We start from the raw sequence: 27,767 nt of genomic DNA, 5'->3' as shown, positions 1-27,767 counted from the left end.
CTAGACCGGATCAGATCACCGAGCAGTAAATTGAAACAACGATTTCCGAAGGTACTGCGGGAAGACTGGTGACGTGATCGTGCTTGAAATCAAACGTTGGAAGAAGAGAACCCACCAAAAAATGTCGTCAGTTCCGTGCAGCGTTCCAGCCTTCGGCCGCGGCGACGATGAGGAGAGAGAGCTAGAGGATTATTTATTTCCAAGAAGCTGGTGATAAAACAGTGCTCTGCGTAGTCTTGTTTTGTAACCGAGAATGCCATTGACTTACCGGTATTCTTAAACCCGCATTCTGAATTATTCTACTGCATCGTCGGTGGATTGTTTTGGACTGACAAAAGAGACAGCACCAGTCAGTCGGCTCATTCGCTGGGATGCACTGCCGCTGAGTGACGGTAGCTTGTTATTAGCTTGCCCGCTAGCCTGCCTGCCTACGAGGAAGGAGCTTTTTTACCAAGAGCTTCAAGCGCAAGAATATCCCGGTAAGAGTCTGAGTGAGAACACTTAACCATGTTTGTATACAATGATATTGATATGTTGTCCTGACATGGCTCCTCTGATTCAAAACTGCACCATATGACCAATGTTTCGCGGTGAGGTGTTGGCACATTTTGAAATGAAGTCGTGCAATATTGGTTCCAAGTCAACCCACATTGCATTGGAAGCAGGCCTACTGTATGTTGTGTACAGTGGACGTCATGGCTCTAATAATCAGGGACATGACTAAACCATCGCTAGGTCGTACAGCGAAGGCCCGACAAATCCTCCTCCCCACTCTCCATGACGTTAGTAACTTACCTGCCAGAAAGAATCCACCTGTTCTGCGCTGCACCTGTTCCCAGCTTGCATTTACTGTATGTATGACTGGAGGGCTAGGCAGTGTATCGAATTGTATTTTGATGGGCGATATGATTGTAGTATTATTAGTATAATAGTATGTTTATATGCCAATGATTTCCATATAGTTTAATTTAGTTTAGGGTTGAACTATAGCTCTGGTCCATATATAGTTCAAGAGGCCGCCTCTGAGGCTCTGAGCTGCTGCATCTTTCTTTTCATGAAGTTCACATATTGGTGTCACTGTCAGAAATACATTTCTTTGGTTTTGGGAACAACAGGGTTGTGTTACCGTTACATTTATTATTCTATTTTTCTCATGCACCTAATTGCACTTATTTTATATTACATTGTTGAATTGTATTGTACACTGTTGAATTGTCACAGTATCATGATTCATGACACATGATACGTCAAATGTGGCCCAGCCCATGGATATAATTTAAGTTATCACACAATAGATCACTGTGTTATTCAGTCAAATGTGTACATTGTGCTAATTAGGGTGGTATTTTCCAGGGCCTTGGTCTTTATCTGATGCCCTTTGACCAACTGAGCATTCTTGGGTCAGTTGTCATGGGGACACCATTGGTTTCTCATTCAGAGAAAACAAAATCCTTTTTAACATTTTTCTTGATCTTATGGTCTAGACTAGAGTAACTTTTTCACATTAAATTCAGAATAGGACTAATTAAGTAAGTACCCGGTATACTATGTTCCAAAGTACTGTTGCGTTCAGTCATGTATACTTGCACGGAACCTGGTCTTTAAGGATCCAACAACATTTTTTTATGACTAGAAGCTTTCATTGTAAGTTCAAAGTTTCCACATAATAATGTAGTAGGAGACACATGTAGTATCTGTAGGATCACATGTGCTGAAAAAATGGTAATGATAATGCACTCTTGTCAAGAGTTAAATCAAGTTGAGACACCAACTACAGTACATGTAGATATGCGTGTGACATCATCATCAAACCCGGAAGTTATGCAGGAACGCCTACTGAGTGGCAAAAAACTACTTTCTGGCCTTGACAGCCTCATACATCCAAACAGAAAAGTCCTATTTGATTGCATTAAACAACGTCAAACAATGTCAAACTCACTTTGCATGTTGCTTTGCCACTCGATTTTCCACTCGATGTGCCATTCACCTTTAGCATGCGCATACCCTCTATTGCTACTTCAGATTATTTAACCGTTCCACTGACTCATGTGTTTTTCATCTCAAACCAGCAGACAAAATGTTCCTCGAGTTAATTAAGATTAGATTTTTAAGGGTCGGTCAAGTATTTCTTCTGACCGTAGTTTCAGCAGATACACAGATAATTTTGGTCTATGGGGAGATGCTGTTAGTCTCTACTAAAATAGCCTAGATTTGGGCCAAGTTAAAGGAGAATTCCATACTAAAAGGCTTTCTTACCTTTCTTTGTAGTTGTTACGTCCCCACCAAAGAGGTCCAGGTGTTATTTTGTGCAAAAGCTCCTTATTGGCTATTTCCCCTACCATAAGCCCTAAATGAATTGCATTGAATTGAATGGGAATTGAATGGGGCTATGGGGTGTTGTGCTAATTCGCTTATTTCCATCGCTCAAAATTATAATTTCTTTGTATATATCCTCTCTTCATAATGTAAATAATATCCCAAGCGGCACACTTTACTACTTCTTTCGATGGAAATAAGCGAATTAGCATAACACCCCATAGCCCCATTCAATTCCCATTCAATGCAATGCAATTCATTGATGGCTTATGGTAGGGAAAATAGCCCATAAGGAGTTTTTGCACAAAAAAGACCTCTTTGGTGGGGACGTAACGACTACAAAGAAAGGTAAGAAAGATAAGAAAGCATTCTAGCATGGAATTCTCCTTTAACCTGACTGTACGCTTAAACGTTGTAGTATTCAAAGGGAGGTGCTGCAAGTGATGTGTTTTGAATTGATTAAACTACAAGTTTTTAAGAGTTCTAGAGTCTGAGGGTTTTTTCAGTAGCATAGGTCTCCCAGACTAGAGTCACCCATTTCGGGAGATAGAACCCATTCATTCAAATAGAATAACACTATAGTATAAATTAAAACCCAATCAAGTAGATAAAAATAATATACTAGTAATATTTAACAACAAAACAAAATCTAACCCATTAAGTACTAATCTATTTATATACATTTATATACAATAATGTATTAATATACTTATGAGTACAGTACTCTCTCCTGATTGAAATTGGTAATGGTATCCCCATTCGCAAACCTAAAATGTATTTTCCCCATATTGATTAATCATAATATAGCGCTTTTAAAGTTTATCACACCACATTTAAATGTGCTCTACATTGCCAGTTAATGGCATTAGTCAGCGTTACATTTCTTCAGTTACTGATATTAAAGGAAAGTTCAGGGCTGTTGGGCCTCAAGCTAGATAAAGTCTTGCATGAGCGGGTTTTCAGTTTGAAATTCATGCCTTCTGAGATGGCTCTGTTATAATTTTTAAGGCTAACATAAATATTGCTGCGGGCCAGGGAAAACAGAGTTTGGAAAAGTCACTGGAGACATTTTATAGAAATAGACATGGGCCTGGCGCAAATGCATATCTGAGATGGAAAGCCCTCTCAGCCGACTAGGCAAGCAGAACAAATGCAGGTCAACATTACTCATACCTCAAATCTTACATAATTACTTATACTTTATACTTATTCACAATGTGTGAAGCATTGTGAGCTTGTAGATCAGCTGTTTTTCAGGGAATTTTCCTTTTAAACATCTTGATCTCTTAATAGGTTAATATTATTACGACGGGGGTTGACAGTTGACAATAAGGTTTCAGGCACTTGCCTGTCGGGCAAATACAGGTCATGTTCTAATTGTTCAATTTATTTTTACTTTTTATTTAAATGTTTTTTTTTAACTTTCTGGGGCTGTGTGATAAAATATGTCATACCTCATCTTGTATGCCAAATACCTACATAGCTATGAATATGACTATGGGTTCACACTTCACACTATTTAAGTGTAGCGACAGTGAAAACAGAACCTTATAGTGCTCTTATTTACATTCCACAGACCGAAGACAGAGCCCCTGGGCTGGCCACGTTCAGGACAGGTGTTTAGATAGATATCTTGTTGTGTTTACAGGCGGTTGCATCCCCCTTCTCAGACAGCAAACTCTACCTGCCCCAAAGTTTTATTTACCTGCCAGGTGGCAACCAACGACTCAGTTGGTGTATTAGTTTGCTAAGGCAAGGCATTATTGAGGCCATAGTATGCACTGTGTGACGACCGTTGGTTTTGTTCTATTTTTAGAAATGATTGAAATTTTGATTTGTTCCCTGAATCTACGTTATACTGTAGTCTGCTTTCCAACTTTCCTACTATCTTGAATAGTAACCATACATCTGCCTGTGCTTTAGTCCGAGAACAGTCTAGTATGGAACATAGAAATCATTGTATCATTTCTGACCAGCAGTGACCCAGTATTCATCTGCCGTAGAACCATTCAAGCTGGGTCAGCCGTCTTAAGGAAGCAGGAATTTTCCTCTTGATGGTGTCCTCCCAAAGACCCAAACTATGAAGTGACTCATAACTCCCAGGCAGTTAGAACCAAGAGGTTGCTATTTCACCTTGGCTAAACTTTCCCCCAAGCTCAACTGGAGAGTGCAAAGAGAGCCACAAGGACGTATTACATTCGGCTCAACCTGTCAACCTAACCTACTGTATATATTAATTAGAGGACAGCTTGAAACTTTAATATTTTCTACAGCCGAGGAGTAGTCCAACTAACTCCAAACCCCTTTTCATTATTACTGGAGGATTCTTAAATCCTAATCCAGTATATTGCTTTGCCTGCCAAATAATTTATTTATTTTTTTGTTTGTTAAGGCAGAAAGGACAACTGTCTTCTACCTGGCAATGCATTACATTTTGCAAAATCAAAATTTACCAGCTCTCAATCTCAGTCTTTTTAGACAGGCCAGAGCTAGCAAGGAGAGTTGTCGACACTCGACAGCATAAAAAAAAACACCTTCATAACATACAGCATAGGCCTAAACACAATCTACTGTATGAATAGTGGGGTGCATCTCGGGTGTGGTTAGCTATCTATCCCCTTCACCAATAACCACCATCCTTAGCCATCCTTAACTGCTTAATTTAACAGGCTGTGTGCTTTGCGTGTTTGCATTGGCCTATATGTCTGGGGTTTATCTAGGTGTGACGACATTTACCTATTTAACATACAGTACATCCTGCTAGATGAACGCCCTGATAAGTCTCTCTCTCTCTCCCCTCTGTTGAACCTCAAACTGTCCATGCATTCTTTTATGGCCTTGCTCGACACTGAGACACACGCAATCTGTGCTTTTGTATTGGCGAATATGCTGTCAGCTGTCACAGCTGAGCTAAAATTAGCGCCCAAATTGCACATCCAGCCTTTTCTCAGCAAAATCTATTTTTACGTAATGCACAGTTGCACACACAACACACGTTCATAATTAATGTAACTATGTGGCCGACTGAATGGACACAAGCTACTAGAATGATGGATACAGTGTTGTTACCACAGCAGTGTTTCATTGAAACCTCACTCTGGCTACTACCGCAGGCGGTAAAGTTATACCGCTAATGGAGTTGTAAAATGGAGTGGCCACTTGAACAAGACAGCTCATTGTACTGGCGGCTCCTGTGCGCAAGGCTTTGATAGGTGGTGTTCGCAGGCTGAGTGCTAGCCACGCTCTTTGAAATGCCACCTCTGTACTTGTTTGTGCCAATTATATTCTCATCCGCCTGATAGCTCGGTTGTTTGGCTTGCACCCTCCGGGCTCTCGGGTCTTTGAGGGTCTCGGGCTCTTTATCACAGAATCGAGGCCTCATTGTTTATCCCTCTCTCTCTTGCTTTCGTTTCGCTCTCTCACCTTTTCTGTTTTGTCTCTCTCTCTCTCCCTCTGTCCTGTCGCTCAGACACAGTGCAGAATGACAGACAGTATCATGAGCAAAGCAGCCACCATGGAGATTCCCATCAATAGTAATGGAGACACAGGGACTCTACCGGAGGACGACAGCCTGGAACAGGTGGGTTGCGGTTTAAGCTCTAACAAATGGCTTCTGTTCTTTCTCTTAATCCACTTAGACCTGAGGCCGATTCTAAATACGCCTTCTGAATCCTGACCTAAGATTTATGAAAAACTTTACTTTATTCAAAAAATACAAAAAATGTTGCTACAATAACAACCCCAAAAGGTGTTCCCGGAATGAAAAGTTATATTAGTTACAGGTTAAATAGGTTAAAGTATGCTGCTACTTGGTGACCACCTTGTCTTTTATTGAATAGTACTTGAATGTGTACTGTGTATAGTGTGTATCGGATAAAGGCGAGGTGCACATCATGTAAGTTACATATCCAAAGTTTACAGGAGATGATGGAAACATAAACTGACTGGTAGCAAATTCCAGTGTACAGACTCTTGAGATTTTTTTTTTTTACCTACTATAGACCAGTGGACTGGATTTGTATCAAAAAGTATTTCTGTTTATTTACAAATTTTATTGCTCAATTGGCAAATAGTTTTTCCTTTTTGGTGTTAGTTTTCATTGTATTTTCCAAATCAGTTTACTTAATGTAAATCATAATTTTATTATAGTGATTTGGATATGCTGTATGAATTGTAATCATCTAGCCAACCCAGTAGTCAAAAATGTGTTGGTAGGTCATGACATGCATATACGGGTTAGGGGTTTTGAAATGTTTTACATTTTCATGACCTTTTACCACCCCTCGACCGGTGAGATTAAAATGCATCAATCAGGGTCTCAAATTAACACCCACCACCAGTTTGTGGTTGTGAGTCTGCTATAGAACATCTCCTATTTGGTACCCAGTATAGCCAAATGTGGGTAAATTAGTCCTTTGACTCCTTTGTGATTCAATTATAGGTTTTCTGTTACAATCTACAAGTACTAGTATATCTGCCGTACTGTGTGTCTTTGTGCAAAACTCAAATAATACACGCACAGTCGCACACACAAACACAAAACAATAACCGATTAACCAACTGGTATTTGGCTCATTCAATTATGCACCAACAGTATACTTGTCAGGCTGCCTAGTATGGCTGAGCTATGTACCTCTTAAAAAAACACATCCCACTGGGACAACAGGGACATCACCTGCTGGAGTGCTTTGGTCGCCCTGGGAAACACAGCTTCTGGGAACTGTTGACGTGGCTTTTCAGGGTTACAGAGATATGTTTGCTGGTGTGCTCGATAAATAGAAACCCCTGGGTACTTTGTCTCAAATCCAGAAGAAGTCACAGTTTTTTAATATTGAAATGAGATTATGGACACTTTAAGGTAATACAACTATACTGTAAATGAGGGTAATTTCTGTCGTATGCTTTGTTTGATTATGTGGATGTGAACACTGAACAGTATGTTTCTGCAAACAAATTAGTTGAGGAGTAATGGGAGTTTCTGGAACAGGTTTCAAGTATTGGCATGGCCTAAGGCACACCTTGTTCGGCAAACAGAGTTTAGTTTATCAATGACTCCAGATCCTGGAGCAAGCAGTGGCAGTTAAACATGTTATTTGCTAACCAAACTATGTGCTGCACCCGAGTTGTAAATGGAAAAATCCTATGCTCTCTCCAGGCTTGAGTGCCCGCAGTGCTTGAGTAAAGTAAGTCTTCAACCTTTCATACCAGCCATTTGAAGCAGATATCTCATTTTTTAATGTATTCATCATGAACAAGGCGTGTTGAGCTGCACTGTAGTACTGGATATTAACCAGTTGTCATAGTAACTCTGCAATTAATCTGCAGCTGGCCATGCTTTGTCCTTGGGCTTTAGTCCCCTCAGATCGCACTGATAGGCAGCTTCTGTACACAGTGTCTCTCACACTCACACACTCACACACACACACACACACACACACACACACACACACACACACACACACACACTTCTTACTGTCTTCTCACATTATTTCCTTTTTTTGAGGGGCGCTCCTATGCCCAGCTTTGTGAACACAAACACGATGATTTGATTGGCTGATCACCCCTTAGCGATGATTTGATTGAGTACATATTGAGGATAAAAAGTGAGGGCAGAGAATTGAAGACGCCAAAAGTGATTGGCTGGAAATTTGGAATGACATTTGTGATTATTTGATTGGCTGAGCATGTAATGTGATGTATGATGATAAGAGTGCCCCTTTACACTTATTATTTTTGTGTTAGATTATCCTAATACATTCTGCTTTATTTGGATGGAGACATAAAGTGTGACAGAGAGGGGTTACCTGCAGCAAAGCCGAAGGGCTAACGCACGTTAGCAGCGAGGAGACAGGGCAAGCTGTCCTCCTCCCCCATAGAGATGGGCATGTTAAATGGCGGGATTTCTCCATATAAATAATGGATCATTTCACTAGCAAGAGCATCATGTCTTCTATATCTAGTCAACCAGGCCTGCAGTAGGCTATGCACTCGACAAATTTGCATGACATTATTTAAATACGAGGAAATGACAGAGGGAGAAATCTACTTTTAACAACCACCCGACAGGAGTTTTCATGTTGCACGGTAAGACTAGGGTCATTAGTATTATTGCTTCACCTGGGTGGGTCAGTCGTGTAACTTTCCCGACGTTAAGCCGTATATATGTTCAACAACACAGCCATGCAAAATAACATGGACAGCTCTGAGGTGGCGAAAGCTTGACCTGCATAGCAATGTAAGATAGCAAATCTAGAATTTGCCACGTACACGGGCAAGTCTTTTCCACGGACACATTTGTCTGTGTATGGACATATTGATGACCCAAAGACTGCACACAAAGACAGAAAGAAGTGCTGGCGATGTCTTTAGTGCCAGAACAGACACTAGAAAGAAGCACTCCATCAGTTGAGACAGTGGTTAACTTGAGACTATTTCACTGTGCAGGCCTACAAAGACCAGATGAGTCACAATGTTCTGGCATCTACTGCACAGGCAGGATTAGAAGATTCTTGGTATTTGTTTTTTGTAATGGGAGATTAAATAGGCTGATGACGTTCTGTGTTGCTGCGTTCACACGTAGCTACTGTATATGGGTGAAGAGTAGAGCTCCAGATTTTGGAGTCTAATAATGCCAATCCCGTTTTGATGCAAGATAAGAGATCGATCTAAGCAAGAAGGTGTGTGTGTGTGTGTGTGTGTGTGTGTGGGGGGGGGGGGGGATGGTGGTGGTTTGTGTGCGTGGGGGGGGGGTTCAGTAAGTTGTTTATTTGGTGTTCACTGTTCATGTCTGCAAATTTCATTATTTTCAGTCAGTGATGTGATGATGACATTAAAGAAGTCAAACATTGAGCATGCAAGAAAGACCAAAGTTACAGTTGAGTGTCATTGGTTGCATTCAAGACGATTGGGACGTCCTAGCAGGAAAGATAATGCATGAACAGCCAAGCTCCAAGTCAGGCCAGGGATTTTCATGAAGCGATTATTACGATTTGACATCACATAATCAAAAGATGGTAGGCTTGTTATTGAAAGGAATTCTAACAAAAACCTTATTTTTTTAACTTAATTAAGTTAATTTATAACGCAATATAGAAAATGTGTGTAGTAATGTAGGTTTTCAAATGTGTAATGTCGTAGTTAAATTGAGGGTTACAGGGCAACTACGCAACAGTACAAACAATTAATGCCTTGCTGTTTTGAAATCGGGTTGATTATTATCTTACTAGAGTAATGGCCTGTTGTGATCATTTTAAACCTCTAAAGGGCATCAATACAAACTGTCCTGTCGTTATGCACGGATGTAAACCATGTTCACAGGGTTGGCGCTGTGAAATTAAAAGCAGGATATGTTCCTGTGGTCTTCAGCTCACCCCGAGTCCATGCCTAAAAATTAATGTTGCGTTCACGCAGGGAGATTAAACGATGCAGTCTACCATTCATTGTCAATGGATGCCAGCGACATGATGTTGCAAAGACGCAATGATGCATGTAGCTGCTCCAAATCAACTCACAGTGCACCTTTGCATCGTTTCATCTGACTGTGAACGCACCATATGTCGACACTTGTGATGTGAAATCACTGCTCTGACATCATCACACATCACACTGCTCTCTGACAGCAGTGTTGATTCCCCTCATGATATTCCATCTGTCTTCTGTCCCGTTTTGGATGATTTTTCAGTTATTCATTTTGTCCTTGATTTCATTTCTTCTTTTTTCCTCCCCCCTTTCCCCTCCGTTTGTCTTTTGTTTGTCAATCGTTGTGTGTCAATCAATCCACACAGGCTGCAAAGCTTCAGTGGAGCTTAGATCAGAAGGTAGGACTCTCCAGAGACGGCAGGGTGAGCAGGCAGCGTGTGTGTGCGTGTGGTGTGTGTGTCCGTGCGTGCGTGTGTGCGCGCACACACGTTTTAATGTTTATCGTTCGGTTTTGCTCAATGGTTTGACATTCTATGATTATAATGAGCTTGTATTCAAACAACCACTTAAGCCATATACTTATATAGTTGACCGTTATGCAGTATTCCTCAGGGCTCTATATATATATACTATGCCAGCTCCATTTCCCACCAAATGCCATATAGGGACACTGGGGTTCATGTGATTAACATGTAAAACTCCTGGATATTACAAACCATTGTGCAGACTGAACTGGGTACCCCTGTTTCCTTGAATCCTAGCTATTAACTAGTCAAAGTAGCCAATAGCTGCAGCGTGTCTCTCAAACACAATGGAAAAATAGCTTACCATGTTCTCTCTTTACACTAATGTTGAATTCCTTGTTTTTAAGAGACATCTCGCAGCCTCATTCTCCCTAACAAAAGGCACCTAACCCTTAGTCTCAAGCATTCATCTTTGTTTTGGTTTAATTCACAACGGTGGTTTAACATTTGTACCGGAATGAACATTTCTGTGTATTGTGTAAGCGTGTGTATGATTAATTTGTCTTTGTTTGATGACAGGACATGCTGGTGTATGAATAACAAATGTCATGTTGGTGTGCTCTGTAGTACACTGTGTGTCTAACATAGCTTTGGGTTGTGTAGAGAAAGTAGTTACTGAATTCTGCATACTAAATATGCTCTCAGGTCTAACTCCCATGTTAGGTTATTATGACCAGGATAATTGTATTAGACGAACGTTAGTCTTAGCCACACTCCTCTCTCTTCACTTTGTGTGTGACATCAATAATAGTAGTACAATAAAGACATTTAACTTAAAATATACAAAACATTGCAAACAAATATATTTTGGACCCTCCTTTACTTAAGGTGGCCACAATATATCCAAATCCAAAACTTACTTTATTTAACATCCGGAGGAGTGTTTCTTGAATATTTATCTTCAACACATTTTTGATGCTGGACCCCTCCTTTATAAACTCAAGGGAGGCTTTGTCCATTTGTTTGTTTATAAACAGGAAATAGACATCCTATTTCCCCTTCTTGATGAGTCTCGTGTTAACGCCAGAGTTTCTTCTTGACACATTTTAAGAACCAACACAGCTTTTTTCAAGTAGCTTAAACATTTTGTCAGGAACTGTCACACCATATGCCCTGCTAAGGACTAACTTGACACGACGGTGAATATTTTCGCTTTAGTTCGGCTTTCAAGTCAGTCTGAGTTTGCTACCGCACTGCAGTACACATATACGTAGCTAAAATGAGCTACACATATACGTATATAGCTAAAATGAGCTCATAGCTCCAAAACAAATTTATGGTCTGACTCCGACAGTAGAAAGCTTGTAAAGTAAGTAAAGTACATTTGGCTCTGTCTTCCAAACATGGTGGGCTGTAGATGCCTATACTAGTCTGCCTGTTCCCTAACAGTGCCGTGTTGAAGAGGGCTCAACAAAGTAGATTAGTCAGGTTAAACATTGACTGGCTAGTGGTGGGATGATTTTCCATGTTCAGGAGAATATTTCTACATATGCGTTAGTGTTACAGAGTTAGTGACCTAAAGATGCAGTATTATAAATGTGCATTTTATGAAAAAAGCATGAAACTTCTAGTATAGTTTTAGTAAATAAATGGCATAATTTTGTGGAGTGAAGTGAGTTTTTGACCTCTAAGGATCGTGAGAGGTCAAATCCAACATTGCCGCCAGTGTCTAATGTTCAAACACATTTAATTTTGGAACCAAACATATAGAAAAATATTGATGGTGTCATTTCTAACTCTAACCGTTCTAATGTAATAGTTTGTCTCCCTCTAGTGGATAACCTCTAAAACTAGTTATCTCAGTCTCAATAAACCTGCTTGCTGTTCAAATGTTATTGTCTTTGACTAACCCTCTCAGTCTTGTGTCTATATGTCCCCTCCCCCATCTCTCTTTTATTTTCCATCTTTCCCTGCGTTTGCTTGACCTTCCAGGACCTGCAGCAGGTGATGGTATCAGGTCCTAATCTCAACGAGACAAGCATTGTGTCGGGGGGGTACGGTGGAACAGCAGAGGGCATTATCCCCACCAGCTCCATCAAAGGTAGAGTTCTCTCTCACCCGCTGTCTTTTCTGCTTTAAATGTCTTATGCTGTTCTCTGCCTTTTTGATTCCTCCTGCTACCGCCTGTAGTTATGGTGTGATTTATTATTTTATTATATTTCTTTATGATAATATGTGACAATGACAAATTTCAACGGAAACTGTTGGACAGCCTCTCAACTACCTGACAACACGGTAGCCTCCACTTGGCGACTAGACAGCAACTGGCAATCTGCACAGCAGCAAACATCCTGCATTTTCTTCTAAATGTATACACTTTTTTTATTTTTTAGCTTCCACATTGCTCTCTCATGCCTCTCTGACGGGTAGACAATCACGCTCTTTACTAACTAACTACTAACCATATGCATTTCTATGTCTTTTTGTTCTCCGTCAGGCCCTGGTGTACGCTACAATCCTGAGTTTCAGAAAAGGATCACAGTAACAGGAATAGGTGGCACTTCATTTTCTCTTGTCATGATTACCTTACCTCCGCATGAAGAGATCCTTTCCAAAAGGCTACATAATCCAATATAGACCAACGTTTCTCAATATTAGTAAAAGATAGACTCCAGTCGACAGAAAGTGTCATATAGTTGAAAAGGTTAAATGACCATAGAAGAGTTCTGGCATGTGTAGCCCTTTGACTATGATTCTTGGTATACAGTACTTGACATTACTGCTCACTCCTCCACTATATTCCAAAGCATACATGCAGCAAGGGAGGACTCGAAACAGAATGGATTTTAGGCTAGAGTCTGATTTTTAACCAGCAGGACCCTAGCCTCCCTAGCCTGTGGCGAACATTGGGTCTAGTTATACTAGATCAGATCTAGTATGCTAGATCTGTAGACCTCTGCCGAACTCGAGTTAAAGGCGTGTTTAAAGTGTTTACTGTTTAAGTGGTTAAATGCTCTATTGGTTACATTACAGGCTGTACAAACAACAAATACAAATGCCTTGTACAATTATTTGATTATAACATTTGCAGAGACCTGAAACTTGCTTATTTAGTTATTTTGTCAAGATTATGTTGTTGTAGCATTATTGCATTCAAAAGACGGATTGATTTAAAATGTCTAATAATAAATGGTCCCTGGAGGAAATATTGATTTAATTCATAATAACGTTCATGACATCTTAAGTGCACAATAATGTTTAGCCAACATTGATTCAGTTATTCAACTATGTTCAGTAACATTTTAATGGCTAGGGGGAAATCAAAAAGCGCACAAAATATAAACATAAACGACCTAAATGGTAGAATGGTCTGTGCTTGTGTACGATATATGACTGGAGCTGTGAATAGACTATGAGATGTATTGATGGCAGTATGGTCCATCAGATGACAGAGTAGGTGTCACTTGTTTTTCAAATGGGAGATATGTCATTTTGGAATACAACACTTCATAAATCCTCTCATTCCTCTGGCTCTGTTCTGAATGTGTATTTTGGAGTCTGAGTGAGAATCACTGGGAAGCTTCCACCTCTATCCCTTTTCCATATTAATCGGTCCTCTTTTTCCAGGTGATGGGAGCTCCCTGTCCACTTGGTCTTTTCCTTGGATGTTTTCTAACACTTAATCCTTTCTTTTCCATATTATTCCTCTGCTCATAGGTTGGGTTTTCTTGGGACCAGGGAGCTGCTGTTTATAATCTGTCTTTGCTTTTCTTGTTTTGTTTTTGGGAGGTTTATTTAAGACTAGAGTGACTCACCAGAGTGATCTCTGGTGCAGAGAGAAAATATTTTGATACTGGAACAGGGGCATGTATATGAATGGAGACTTTATTGGGCCGGATCTCAGCTGAATATCTTTTTTTAATAGGACTTTAATGTCTGCCATCTGCTAAGCATTTTCTCTTGTTATTCTTTAGTGTCTTTAATGACAGGAGGGAGATTTTCATTCAGCCATCACAACATTTAACATGGCATGTGTGCCTTGTCAAAACAATTGAACATTTACCCACACGGTCTCTGTCTTTGTCTGCATTCTCACTAAACATTGTCTTTGTCTTCTTTTCATGCCAATCTTTGTCTTCCATTTGTCATCATTCCCTCCTACCCATGAATACTTCCTCTGGCATCCTCCTCTTATCTTTCCCTTGGCATTCCATAAAATGTTCCTCCTGATCCAAACCCCCCACTTTGTTAATCTACAATACATCAATACGATGACATATTGTGTTATTTCTATGCATTTTATAACTCAACCGCCATTACAAAAAAATGCATTTGACCAAAACCTATGGCATTCACATGCCCCACCCTATACCACCCATACCAACCCTTACCCCTTCACCATTGATCCCTCCTCCCCAATCACCCACCCACCCACCACAGACCTGCGTATGAAGGCCAGGCGAGGTAGCGCTCCTCAAGGCGGCTCTCTCACCCGCCACATAGCCAGCCAGTCACATGAAGGCAAAGGTAAAGGGAGTATTTTCCGGTCCCCGTGGGAGGGAAATTTACTTAAACGGGTTCATCCTGTAAATGGCTGCTGAGATGAGCTGTTAGGGGCTTGTGTCTAGCACAGGGGCACCAAGGAAGGCCAAGGGTTGAACTGGCCACTGTTCGGTTTCCAGACCTCTCCAGCCGCCCCCCCGGGAGGTACATGTAGAAGCTGAAGGGGTAGAAGTTGTCCATAAGCTCGAGCATTGCTCCAAACCTCAGTGGATTCTAGATGTTGCCATGCTAACAGGATTAGCATTATAACTATATGTTGGGGAGAAGGTGCCACTACATCTATATAAAGTTTAAACCCCAAGATATGGATTTTTACTTTCACTACTTTTCTTATCCTATTTCCACTCAATCATATTTCCCTTTCATGTTTCCACTCAAACCACACTCACTTGTTGTGCATGTTGTCACTATGCTGTGATTTAAATTCTAGTAGTGATGGGCATGGGCTAGATTCTAGAAGATGTCTGTGTCAGAAATCACCCTCAGTTTTATCTGTAATTTCCACAAATTAAACATTCAGTCAATTTTTTTTAAATAAGTTATCTAAATGGTAACGCTGCCTAGATCTTGTAGTTGATGTCTTTAGTTGGTTTTACTGGTCAGTTACTTATATTACTTATACTATTACTTATTACTAGTTACGTATATAAGTTGTATGTGTGTGACGCGATTAAAACCAAATAGGCCTACACTTTTTTTTAAAGCATTTTCACCTATATTGACATGCCAAAAATGTCTCTCTTTCCTTCAGGGTCCAGTATGCACCACAGTAGCAGCAGCTCATCAATAACAGCAGAGGAGGCCTCACGAGGCGTGGCTGTAGAGAAACTGGAGTATGTAAAGAAATGGGGCCTCAACACCTACAAGGTATGTTGCTGGTGGATGGTTTTACATCCTGTACGTTCATACAATACAAAAATATCACAAAATGTAAAGACTTGTTTGGGTTCTGGTTCTGTAATTAGGCTGCTTGATTTAATCATTCCCACCAACTTGTTAGCCCAGCATTAATTAATTCACAACACACTCATGCTTTGATTTGATGCAGTAGGGCAGGTTTTTATTAATTTCTTTGAGGGGCGCTAGCCCCTCCTATAGTCAGCTATTAGTGTAGATTTTCGTCTTACACAAACATTAAATTCCCACTGACAATGAATGGAGAATTTACGTCATGTGTCTGAGCAAATCGGCTATTTTCGTCCACACAAATATTAAATTCCCATTGACAATAAATGGACAATTTTACATTATAGTGTCTGAGCAAAAAGACATGCTACGTACGTCATGATGATGTATGATGATAAGAGCTCCCCTCACTTCATACGGGTGTGATTTTTATCATAGAAAGAGCAGTTTGAAACAACAGTGGAGAGATAAACATATGTTTATTCATTTTCTTTATATTACAGAAGTATTTTCAACAATTGACATATATTTCCCCCCCCCACATCCCTCTGGCAGCACAAAAGAGATAGTAAGTTAATGGGAAAGACCTGCAACTCAGGTTCCTGATCCGGATGTTGTTTTTGTTTCTGACCTGTGCTGTCTGCCGTCAGTGTACGAAGCAGATGCTCTCGGAGCGTTTTGGCCGAGGCTCGCGGACGGTGGACCTGGAGCTGGAAGCTCAGATCGAGGTCCTGAGGGACACCAAAAAGAAGTATGAGAACCTACTCCAACTGGCCAGAGCACTGACCAACCACTTCTACAGCATGGTGCAGACGCAGCACGCCCTGGGCGACACCTTCGCTGATCTCAGTCAGAAGTCTCCAGAACTGCGGGTAAGGCCTCTAAAATCTCTTAATTGTTTCAAAGAAAGAGAAAGATAGTGACACACAAACTGAAACAAAATTAACAAATTAATTAATAAAACATTAATATTAACTTCAATATTCGCATTAGGAGAACAATCAAACAACAAACCTTATCCCACATCACACTCTCAAATAAACGCCACGTCAATGAATGGAAGAGTAACACACCTGTGGTTCTCCATGAAACCACCCCAAAATGTATAAGGCATTCGTAGCATTCTTGTGTAGATGCCATCCACATCTACCCCCTGTGCTTTGAGCGTCCATGTCTCCACCCCAGCTGTAGCTACAAACTTGAGGTCTTCTTCCATGTCAGATGTCCACACACTCCTCATCCCATATCCCGTATCAATCCACTATATGGAATACAGTATATTGAATAAGTGGGTATATCGTAATGAGGTGCTGAGTGTCTATTCCACACTGTGTGTTCATGTCTGATGTTTTAATCTACTTGCTGAAAGTTTAAATATTTTCAACTCTGTGTGGGAAGCGTTTTTAGGTGAGAACCTCAGCCAGGAAGACACTGGTGAACACAGCCCCTTAAGTCATTTTTGCAAATCCCTATTAGTCCAAGTGCAGAAAGCCAGACCAGAATTTAAATATCGGTAAAATACCACTTATTTACACTCTTGGTGTATTACTGGAAGGTTAATATCTACGTGACCTTACAAGAAAAAGCATCATATTTCAAATAATCTAAGTAAGGAAACACTGCCAGCCCGCCTATTAGATAGGTGTATTTTTAGCTGTATATCTGTACTGTGTTTAATGCTGTGACATCAATTTCCCTTGTGGGATCTCTGTCTTGTCTCTCTGTCTGTCAGTCACTGAATTATATTGCTAGGTTGAACAAACCCTTCTCTTAGAGCAAAATAATAAATATGCTCAGTTGTTCTTGAGAGTGCAGGTATTTATTGACGTGCTGAACAAACCCTCCTAATAGCCAAGTGAGTGACTAAATGTTTTGATTGCATCCCAGGATGAGTTTGGCTACAACGCAGAGACTCAGAAGTTGCTATGTAAGAATGGGGAGACTCTACTGGGTGCCATCAACTTCTTTGTGTCCAGCATCAATACGCTGGTCAACAAAACCATGGAGGACACCTTGATGACCATCAAGATGTACGAGAATGCAAGGTGAGGACACTAGCGTTACCTGGTTTTGCTTTAAGTTCAGCTAGAATGTTAAGCAGTGGCAAGACTGACGACAAGCTTTTGACAGCATCCAGGGCTTAAACACTGGCTGCATTTTTTGTTAAATTTCAGGTGTGGTGAATTAATGGCGTTGCAATAACATCACAGAGGTTTTACTCTTAGTTGTCATAGTAGTGAAACAATTGGCCAATAAGATAAATTACTTTCTGCCTGTTGATGAAGCACGTTTATTGTGTATTTCAAATTCAGGAGGCTGACAGTTGCCCATGTATGTAATAGAGGAAACACCTTTGGGTCACCAATATCATTAGGGTTCATCATCTGGGGAGCATGAACATGCACAGCAGATTCCATGACAGCTAGTGGCTTCAGAGATATGTTGTTTGGGACCAATGTAGTGGATGTACCGACTGACCTATTGGATGACTGATTAGAGCCCTAAAGTGCAGCTAGAAAATGTAATCGTCAAAACCCTCTGTTGAACAGACTTGAGTTTGATGCGTACCGGTGTGACCTGGAGGAGCTGAGCCTGGGTCCAAAAGATGCGGTGGCCATGGCCCGCATAGATGCCGCCCAGGAACAATACCAGCTCCAAAAGGACAAGTATGAACGTCTGCGCTCGGACGTCACCATTAAACTCAAGTTCCTGGAAGAGAACAAGGTCAGTGTTGATCAGTTAGGTGTTTTGTGTGTCATATTTTCTCTGAAAATACTGTACCGATACCGGTACTGTAAAATCATGCCCTTACATTGTCCCACACATTGCGTGTGGGACCATCTCCCTAAGGATAATGCATTACTTAAATTTTATTCATTTTTCATGAACAGAAATGACATACAAGGACATACAGAAAGTAAAAAGACAAACAATCGAACATTACAATATGTGTTGCCAACTCAGTAAATAAAAAGTAAAAACAGTAGATAAATGCTTGTGGGAGATGACACATAGACAGGATAATAATAAAATGAAAACATTATGTAAGCGTACTCGTGCATACACACACACACACACACACACACACACACACACACACACACACACTCACACTCACACTCACGCATACATCCCCACACACCCTCACAGTCATACATACACCCACATACAATAATAGACAGTAAAATACCGTATATAAAGAAAATAAATAACATTGATTACCGTCCCATCTATGGGGTCACCCTCTAGAAATAAGCATATCATAAACATGAGTACCGAATTTGTGTCAAGGATTATATATTTTGTTTACATTCAGAGAAAAATAACAAAAAACAAAGCAAAAAATAAAAGCCAAACATTCTGGTTCCTAGCTCACCTGTTGTTCAGTATAATCAAACCATTTTTCCCATTTGTTTTCAAAAGACTCTCTCTTCAATCTTAAATTAGCAGTCATTCTCTCCATGTCGAATATTTCTGAGACTATCTGGAACCATTCGTCTATGGAAGGAGGATCTACCTGTAGCCATTTCCGAGTAATGGCTTTTATCGCTGCAGCCAGAAAGATTTTCATCAGATACCTGTCACTTCCCATAATTTCTTCTGGTAAATCTCCCAAATACAGCATCACACAGGAATCTAATATTTGAAAGCCCAGAATCTCCTGTAATTTCTCTGACATTTTTCCAAAAGGTGAGAATTTCAGAGCAACCCCAGAAAACATGATAGTGGTTTACATCTACCTCTCCACAGTTTCTCCAGCACAACTGGGACATTCCAAGCTGTTTTGATTTAAGTTTTGGAGTGATAAAAAAGCGGGAGGTGTTTTTCCAGCAGAATTCACGCCAGGTGTTAGAACTTGAAGTTGTGTGTTGTGTGCTGCAAATATTTAACCATTGTTCACTTGTGATTTGGGCATTCAGTTCTTTCTCCCATTTCTCTTTGATGTAATCGGTTGTATGTTTTCTGGAGTCTGAAATACTTTTATATAATTTTGATACTATTCTCTTTGTTCCTTTCGTATGTGCCTGAGTAATTAAATTAATAAGTTTACTTTGATTAGTTTGTGGTTCACGGTTCTGAATTTCTTGATTGAAATAGTGACGTAGTTGGAGATATCTAAAGAAATCTTCCTTTTCTAGAAAATATGTATCTCTCAGTTTCTGAAAGCTCTGTAACCTGTTTTCTTCCATAAGCTTATAGTAGGATGTGATGTCATGATTGGAGAACCAAAACTTAAACCTCTGATCTAGTATCGCTGGCTTAAATGCCGTATCAAAGGCAACCCATCTCAGTATTTTTGATTGCTTTTCTATTTTTAGTTGTTTGACGAGGGTGTGCCATGTCTGTAGTGTGAAAGATGTGATTGGATCTAGTTTATCTATACTGGCTTTGGTTAATTGTTTATCACCTAACTTGGCTTGTATTGGGATATCCTGTTCACTTAGTTCTATGCTAATGCATTTTCTTTTAAAGACATTCCCATGTTCAGTATTTGTATTAAATAAATACATTTACAATCTATCTATCATGCTGGACATTCTGGTCGGCAGTAAAATGTTAACAACTTCATATATGAACTTCATGTGTCAAGTAAATGATATATAGTAATGTTAGGTCACAATCAAACCTGCTATTTGCGTATTTGTCATACAACGGAAAATACATTTAGTAGGTCTATAACCATGAAACCACCATCTCTCACTCTCTTCCTATCGCTGTGACACAGGTAAAGGTAATGCACAAACAACTCCTCCTCTTCCACAACGCCATCTCTGCATATTTTGCTGGCAACCAGCAACAGCTGGAGCAGACACTGAAGCAATTCAACATCATATTGAAGCCTCCGGGAGCCGACAAGCCATCCTGGTTAGAGGAACAGTGAGGGGACATCTACTTCTCTACCATCCTTTTATCCAGAGGAACACTACAGAGGGAAAAGTGTCAATGACAAACGGATATGTGCAAACTATTAGAACGATGGATGGATGGATGAAAGGATATTTCAGTGAGTAGGATCAAGGCAGCAGGAGAGATCAGCGGCCTGTATAACACTCAATGATTGATCAGGGTGCTTCTAGTGCCTCTTGCACTCCACCCCTGTCTTCACTTAAAATAATCTTCCTGCTGTTTGTACCCCTAGTGACTTTGTTCCGCTTGCCACACCACTCCTTTCTTTGTTGTTTGTTGCTTAGACAATATAATTGCTACTACTGCACACCCTGAGTGCTACCCTGTTTGCAGAGATAAGACTCTACCTCGCACCATCCGAACACGAGAAGACAGAGAATGGTACAAATTATACCATTTAAACCATGTGGCTGGTTTTGACAGATGGAAAAAGACCCTCAAACATGGATGACAACCACATCAAATCTCTTCCAGACCTTTGCTTAAGTCGAGGCAAGGTGGTCCACAGCAATGCACTCCAATATGTGTTGAATAAACATGTGGCCATCAGTTTTAAAAACTAAAAGAGGATTTGTATGGTACACTGGAAGTGGAATGTTCAGATGTTTCAAATCAATGTACATTCCAAATTATGTACTTTCACTTTGAGATAAATATATGATTGTTTGTAGTTAGGAACACAAAACATTGTTGTGTTTACCCTAGTTCTTTTGTTTACTTTTGACTGTTCTCTTTATATTTGCTACGGTAATCAAATCACTTCTAGTTTATAATATGTGCATAAGAAAAGGCGGTGTCCACAGGCATTTGGAGTATAAGTATAAAAAACACTATTGTCTGCACTACATATTTGAAATTGTAACCTGTAAACTCAGAAATATTTGACTTCAAATGGTACATGATGACATGTACTGATTTGGGTCATTTTCCCCAGAGAGACTTTTGACCAGATGATTCTGAAAGGCATCTTCTGGCTGTGACAACACAGCTAATATAAGCCACTTGGTCAGTCGGTTTTCAAGTACAAAGATGTGGTTGGATCTCGTTTATCACAATTGATGTGCTTGTTAATGTGACAAAGTGTAATTTTGCCTGAGAGTAGGAAAGCTGTGTGAATGAGTGAGTACACTCAAGGAATGAAGACGGTGTGATAGATAAGTTAACTAGAGTCAAATGAAGGATTCACTAAGTCATGCTCTCACCAACTTGAAGGGTAGCAATTTTGAGTACCGGTATTTATTTGTTTTCAAGGACTATCTACTTGTTTGGAAATGCGCAATTTGTTACTTTTAGTGTTTTTTTATTTTTTAATCAGAAGGATGCAAATTATGTTTGCAATATACATTTATTTTGAATACACTTTTGAAATTACTGTACACTCAAACTGTACCAATATACATTTTGGTTTGCATTCTTCGTACTGAAGTTTATCTATAATCATATGACAAATCCCAATGATTTAACTGTTGATTGGTAATTTTGAGAAAATCAGAGGGATCAGGATATCGACACCAGTAATCTTCACCTCTATAAATGGGTTTCTGTGCATCTAGGGGTCACAACACAGCACTCTAGAGCATTATCTGGAATGCATCTTTCTAGTTGGACTTTCACTTGAGGTAAGGTGATCACACTCTGCTGTTCTAGCTCAGTGTTTTCCAACCTGGGGCTTTGTCTGTTTGGAAGTGGTTCCAAAATGTTGCACAAAATCATAACTTTAGCAAAAATAGATCTACAAGGTCACAATTCATCGCATTGCAATACACTGACTGTGAGCTCATAGATCAGCTATGATTAATCGCGTATATTGGGCTCAAGTGCTTAACATGTTTTGTTTTGTAACCTGTGCCTGCCCACAGGGTCTCAGCTTGTGTCAGATGTAAGAAGGGGGGGCTCCAATGAAAGAAGGTTGGGAACCACTTTTCTAGCTGACAAACCTGTGAGTGTTTCAGTCGAAGTGGGTTGCCCCCTCAATGCGCACACTCCCAGTAATATTTGTAGACAAATGTCTACAAGTACATCATAATATATAAGATTTATATAGCGCTTTTCTGCGTACCCAAAGTCGCTTTACAGAACAGAAGTAGAAGCAGAAGACATTTTTTATTAGAAAAACTAGTTAAAATTCGCCCCAATCGATTACTCTCCCCATAGAGACTTGAATTCATGGATATCTTCTGTTCTTGACGCATTTCTAAGCCAATAATTTGATGACCAGCCGTTTCCATAGTCTCCATAGGGTATATCGGGAGCTGGTCATCAATTGATTGGCTTAGAAATGCGTCAAAAACGAATAAGTATCCATGGATTCAAGTCTCCATGTTGGGAGTAATCGCTAGATTAGGGTGAACTATCCCTTTTTAACTACCAGTAAAACATTTTCATGGTATGAACACAGAATGGCTACAATCTTCAATAGATGAAAAATCGGTTTACCGCAACCTAGGAGCATGATGTTGAGATTGTATGATTTTTGTATTTATTTTTTTCAAATAGCTACATGACTATATATTTATGAATTAAAATGTGTTCATCTTAATGTCTTGGTATCAGCATACTGCAATACTGACAACTAAAGTTGGGTAAAATTATGAAATCAGCCCCCTTTATCTAATCCATCAGTTTGATTATTATGTAGCTGTTCTAATGGTTTTGAATGGATACAAAGGGTATTCTGTAACTGGTGCATATTATGTGCTGATGCTCTATGTCTATGACATAAAATGCACTAGCCTGTATGAAGGATGTTTCATTTTGAATACCATGTTGCATTAAACCACTTTAAAACCCCAATAAAAAAAGTAATAAAGTGAGAGATCTATGTGAGTGCTCTACCGGTTACACAGGTTTTAGTCCTCCAAATGGCTTGTCTCTTGTGTATTTGCATGGTAGTCAATGAGACAACGTGTAGGTGTTGGTCTACTCTATTTGTTACCTATGTGTGACTCTTAAGCTTGGCCTTTGTATGTGCCAGCTCGCACATATAGTGGCATAACTCCATGCTTCCAGGTATCTAAATCTTGAATCTGGCCACAGCAAGATCAACAACTTTGGCTCAATAGCACGGCTCTTACGGTTGTGAATATTTTTTTAAGAGATTATTTTTTTCAAACCCATGCAAATGTCAAAGTGGACCCAATGACTTCTTCGGGGTCTCATCTCTCAAATTGTGAAGTGTGCATTCCTCTGAATCGTGCAAAGTAAGCATGGTTTATTACTGATTTTCTGTTGAAAATCAGTACGCAGTCGTTTGATGTTTGTGCACCTGTTGGTGTTATTATCCTTTTGACTTCTGCACAGCAATATGAACCTAGTGTGACCCTGTCCTGCCAATTTGCCCGCATCTATGTACTTTGTAGAAGCTAAATATATTTATTCACCAACTGTAGGGAAGTGAGGTGTGGCATGAATGAAGTCACTGTTCAACTATTAGATGAGATTGTTGCAGACGGAGATGAGGGTTATGCAGTGAGATTTCATTTGTTGAACAATCACAAAAAACAATGTGTTCTAAGGTGCAATGGTTTATTGTATGGTATGGATGATTGTACCTGCTGTAAAAGTATGTGGATGATATTGAGTGATATTTTGCCTTCATTCCTCACTCAGACGTGGCCCCTCCTCCCAAGGGAATTAAACTACACATTTTCCAATCACTCTGTTTTGGTGCTGTTCTTTTTTCCTTCTTTCTTCTAATCTACAGTATTAACTCGTTTTCAATGTGTTTATCATATAGTAATGATAATAAACACCTTGAAAAATAGTTAATAGGCTACTATCCTTTATAGGCCTACAGCTATAGCTGTATTTTATAGGCAGTGACATTGTGCTAATCTTTAAACATGTGGACAAAAATAATTATGACAAGATAATCACATGACGAAATAAATATCTTTATCACGTAATTAAAATATCCACCGCAAAATCCACCCACGTACAGTACATGCGCGCGCGTGCATTGTGAGCTTCTGGCGCTGCCGCTGGATGTCGCTGTTTGCCTTGTTTGCGTCATAATATCTGAGGAGATTATCTATTGCAGTAATGACTAGACCTAGGCCTACTGCCTTTTTGTTACCCGGTTTGTTAGAGTTAGAGTTACCGGTGTAGATACATAGGCTGATATGCCTACATAATTGTAATACACTATATGGGCATGGTGGTTGCACATTGCACTTGCAGTATACTTGCAATATACAACCCAAGCCCCGGCTGAGCACTGCTATGGCAGTGCCATCAGAATGTCAGTGTCCTGTCCGGACTCCTGTCCAGCGTCCAGCCTAGGCCAGTATATCAAGGCCCATTATTTATTCGGCATTTGAGCCATGGATCGACCACCATTTTTTAACAACAATTTAGCTCTTGAGAGCGTAAAATGAAATAAAGATCTATGTCTTATGCTCTCAAGAGTTAAAGATCTATGATGGTCCATTTGGTTACCAACTCTCCATCATGTACCTGAGTGAGTTCGGACCATAGACTGGTTCGGATCCGGACCACCTGGCTGGAACCGCGCTTCCAAGGGCCTATGGCTAGTAGGCTCGATGGATGCCTGACGGAGCCCGTGTGCGCGTGTGGGCGTACACGGTAGCACGTCAAAGATGGGAGGAAATATCAAAATGGGGCGTCCTCCTCACTGACTCACTCCTCAGCTCAGCTGCAGTAGTTTATTGACATTACCGGTACATCCTGACCTGTGGTTTACTCCTCTATGCTGGATTCTGTGGTCGCCAAAATTTATACCAATTCTCGGTAGGGATAAAACATTTGATGTTGGCTGAATCTCAAATCTATTTTGAACATCATGCTGAACACTGTTTATATTTGCATGAAAATGTTTGATGAATATAGCCTCGATGTTCTACTCTTGCACGTTGTCAGTTGAAATAGTCGTGGTTACTTGATTGGCTGTTAAAATACCAGTAGGCCTACTCTTTTTCCAATGTTATGATTTAATGAATATCTATTTTGACTTTTGAGAGATTAGTAAACATGCTGGGCCTGCAAGCAGCAGCATTTAGCAGCAGCAGGACACCATGCAGGAAAGAGTGCCAGGAACTAGGGTTATGAATAAAAACAGTAGGATATTTTTTTATAATGGTATCCCATATAAAAAAACCTAGAGTTGCAAATTGCGGCTACCTAAGAACATGGCTTCTGGACTTTAAAAAAAAGCAATGCAAAATTGTAATCATCACGACATGTTCTAAACACAATTGCCATTGATTGTTGGTACTGGAAATTCAGTAACATTGTTAGCCTCTTGTTACAGAACCTTGTAGGCTGTATACCTTTTTTGTATTTGGGATGACATCCCAAATATAACATCCCAAATACAAAAAGGTTCCGAAAGGTGCTATAACATTGTCTGTTGGAGCTTTAAAAAAGGTACTGTAGATTATATATGGCTTTGAATGTGTGATCAGTGTGTCAGGTGGGCGGGGGCTCGTATGCGGTTGTAAAATGGCCATGATTCAACTTTGTCTTATGTTCCCTCAGGTCTGAGTTCTGTGACACAACGTGATGCTGCTGAAAGGAACAATTGCATTTCCCCCTCCCCTGGACGTCCGTTCTCATCCAAACGCACAGGGGGTGTTGGATCAGCATGCTTCACCTTCCCCACCCTCCAACATCTTTACACCCTGTGCTCCTCCACCACCTCCTCCTCCACCTCCCCCACCTCCCCCACCACCTCCACTCCTGGAACCACCTGGAATTACTCGGGGTACCCAGCGCCATTCCATGAAGAAGGTGAACTGGGATGCCATCCCCAACCAGAGCGTCATAGGGAAGTTGAACGTGTGGAACGTGCGGTCGCACAAGAATCTTGTGCTTGACACCAACATTATGGAGGAGCTGTTCAGCTTTGCTGAGAAGAAATCGGCCCCACAACAGCAATCCCACAGTCTGGGTAGCAAGGGCTTGCCTTCTCATCAGACACAGGTAATTGGCTAGCTTCAACCACCTAACCCTAACCACCAGGAGTTGAAGTTCTCATAGAAACCTATTCATCATTGAGGAAGTGCATGGTCAAAGATTTGTTCAGTCATAAATTAAACAACACCTGATACAATATGTTGCTTCCCCATAGTCAATGCTAGATGTCATGCTGAACTCTGAATTGTCTCCGGTGTTTGCTTGTTTGTTTGAACGGTTGGACCTGCTGTAATAATCAGCAGTTTCTCTCTCTCTAGGTGTCAATTCTTAGCTCCAAGAAGAGTATGAATCTTACGATCTTCCTGAAACAATTCAAGAGGTAATGGGCCGTTGTGGGTGGAAGGCTGCAAAATGTAATCCTTTCTTCTCTCATACTTTCCTGTATGAGAGAAACTGCAATTTGTATACAGCATAACGTTTCTCCCACCTAGGATTCAAACCTGGGTCTCCCGTATGAAATGCCTAATTTCGATGGCAATCCCCAGCTTGTCCAGGGAGATGTTGTGTTTATGAGCTTTAGGCAGTACTGTACTACTTGTGTCCGTGTCCTACCCAACACAGGGTCTGAATATCTCAATAGAAGAGTAGGTAGACCACCTCAACCACTGCAGATGTGCTAGTTATATTGTAGTTATACATAGTTATACTCAAAATAATATTTTATTAATTCACATTAGTTCTGGATTGCTTTTATTTTTTTATAATTATTTTTGGGGTTTTATGGAGATGAGGAGAGACACGCAACAAAGGTCGAACCTATGACATGCTGTCAGGCTGGCATTGCAGTCTAGGGTGCCCGGACCACCACGCCGGTGGCCCAGGCCTGGATTACGGCTTTAAGCTGCATTTCTATCTTGTTTGTCAAAAACATGGCCATGTTTTTCAACCGGTGCTAAAGTTAAACAGAGTAATGCACATTGTAAAGCTCTTTTGCACTATATAAATGCACGGTGGCACAGTTGGTAGTGCTGTCTCCTCACAGCTACTCAGCTAGAAGGTCCTGTGTTCGATTCCCGCTCGGGATGCTGTGGGTGCTGGCGGCGTGTTTCCTCCTCCGCGTCATCAGTGAGGCTTGAGGCTTGGTTGGCGAAAGGGCCTTTCTGTGTGGAGTTTGCATGTTCTCCCCGTGTCCCCTAGGGTAGGTACTAGGTACCCTCACAAAAAACATGCAGTAATCCTGGTCTCTAAACTGCCTCCTCCTGGCCAGCCCGGGCGCCTGATGGAGGGGAAAGGAACTGGTTGGAATAACGTGTTCCT

The 27,767-nt window shown here is 40.5% G+C and overlaps 1 protein-coding gene across 5 annotated transcripts; it reads left to right on the top strand.

Moving 5' to 3' along the window:
- The first annotated feature begins 111 nt into the window (after window positions 1-111).
- arfip2b (ADP-ribosylation factor interacting protein 2b) lies at window positions 112-24,209 on the top strand. 5 transcript variants are annotated; one of them, XM_080779437.1, is made up of 9 exons: window positions 112-479; window positions 5,786-5,896; window positions 10,101-10,133; window positions 12,192-12,300; window positions 15,514-15,629; window positions 16,319-16,540; window positions 17,556-17,713; window positions 18,218-18,392; window positions 20,395-24,209. In XM_080779437.1, exons 2-9 carry the CDS (start codon window positions 5,798-5,800, stop codon window positions 20,548-20,550), a joined length of 1,068 nt encoding a protein of 355 aa, XP_080635563.1. In that variant the 5' UTR covers window positions 112-479; window positions 5,786-5,797; the 3' UTR covers window positions 20,551-24,209. The 5 variants fall into 5 exon arrangements, with proteins under 5 accessions (XP_080635563.1, XP_080635562.1, XP_080635565.1 ...); XM_080779436.1 differs by having other exon boundaries at window positions 10,101-10,157; XM_080779439.1 differs by lacking the exon at window positions 10,101-10,133.
- The last annotated feature ends 3,558 nt before the right edge of the window (window positions 24,210-27,767 follow it).

This window comes from Protomyctophum bolini (genome assembly GCF_963924005.1).
Source record: "Protomyctophum bolini genome assembly, chromosome: 13".
NCBI lineage: Eukaryota > Metazoa > Chordata > Actinopteri > Myctophiformes > Myctophidae > Protomyctophum > Protomyctophum bolini.
This window is presented reverse-complemented; position numbering and strand designations above follow the sequence as displayed.

Coding starts and splice junctions, on each gene's coding strand:
- arfip2b (XM_080779436.1), top strand. CDS start 5,798: ATGACAGACAGTATCATGAGCAAAGCAGCCACCATGGAGATTCCCATC. Junction 17,714..18,217: donor AAGATGTACGAGAATGCAAG/GTGAGGACACTA, acceptor TCTGTTGAACAG/ACTTGAGTTTGATGCGTACC. Junction 18,393..20,394: donor AGTTCCTGGAAGAGAACAAG/GTCAGTGTTGAT, acceptor GCTGTGACACAG/GTAAAGGTAATGCACAAACA.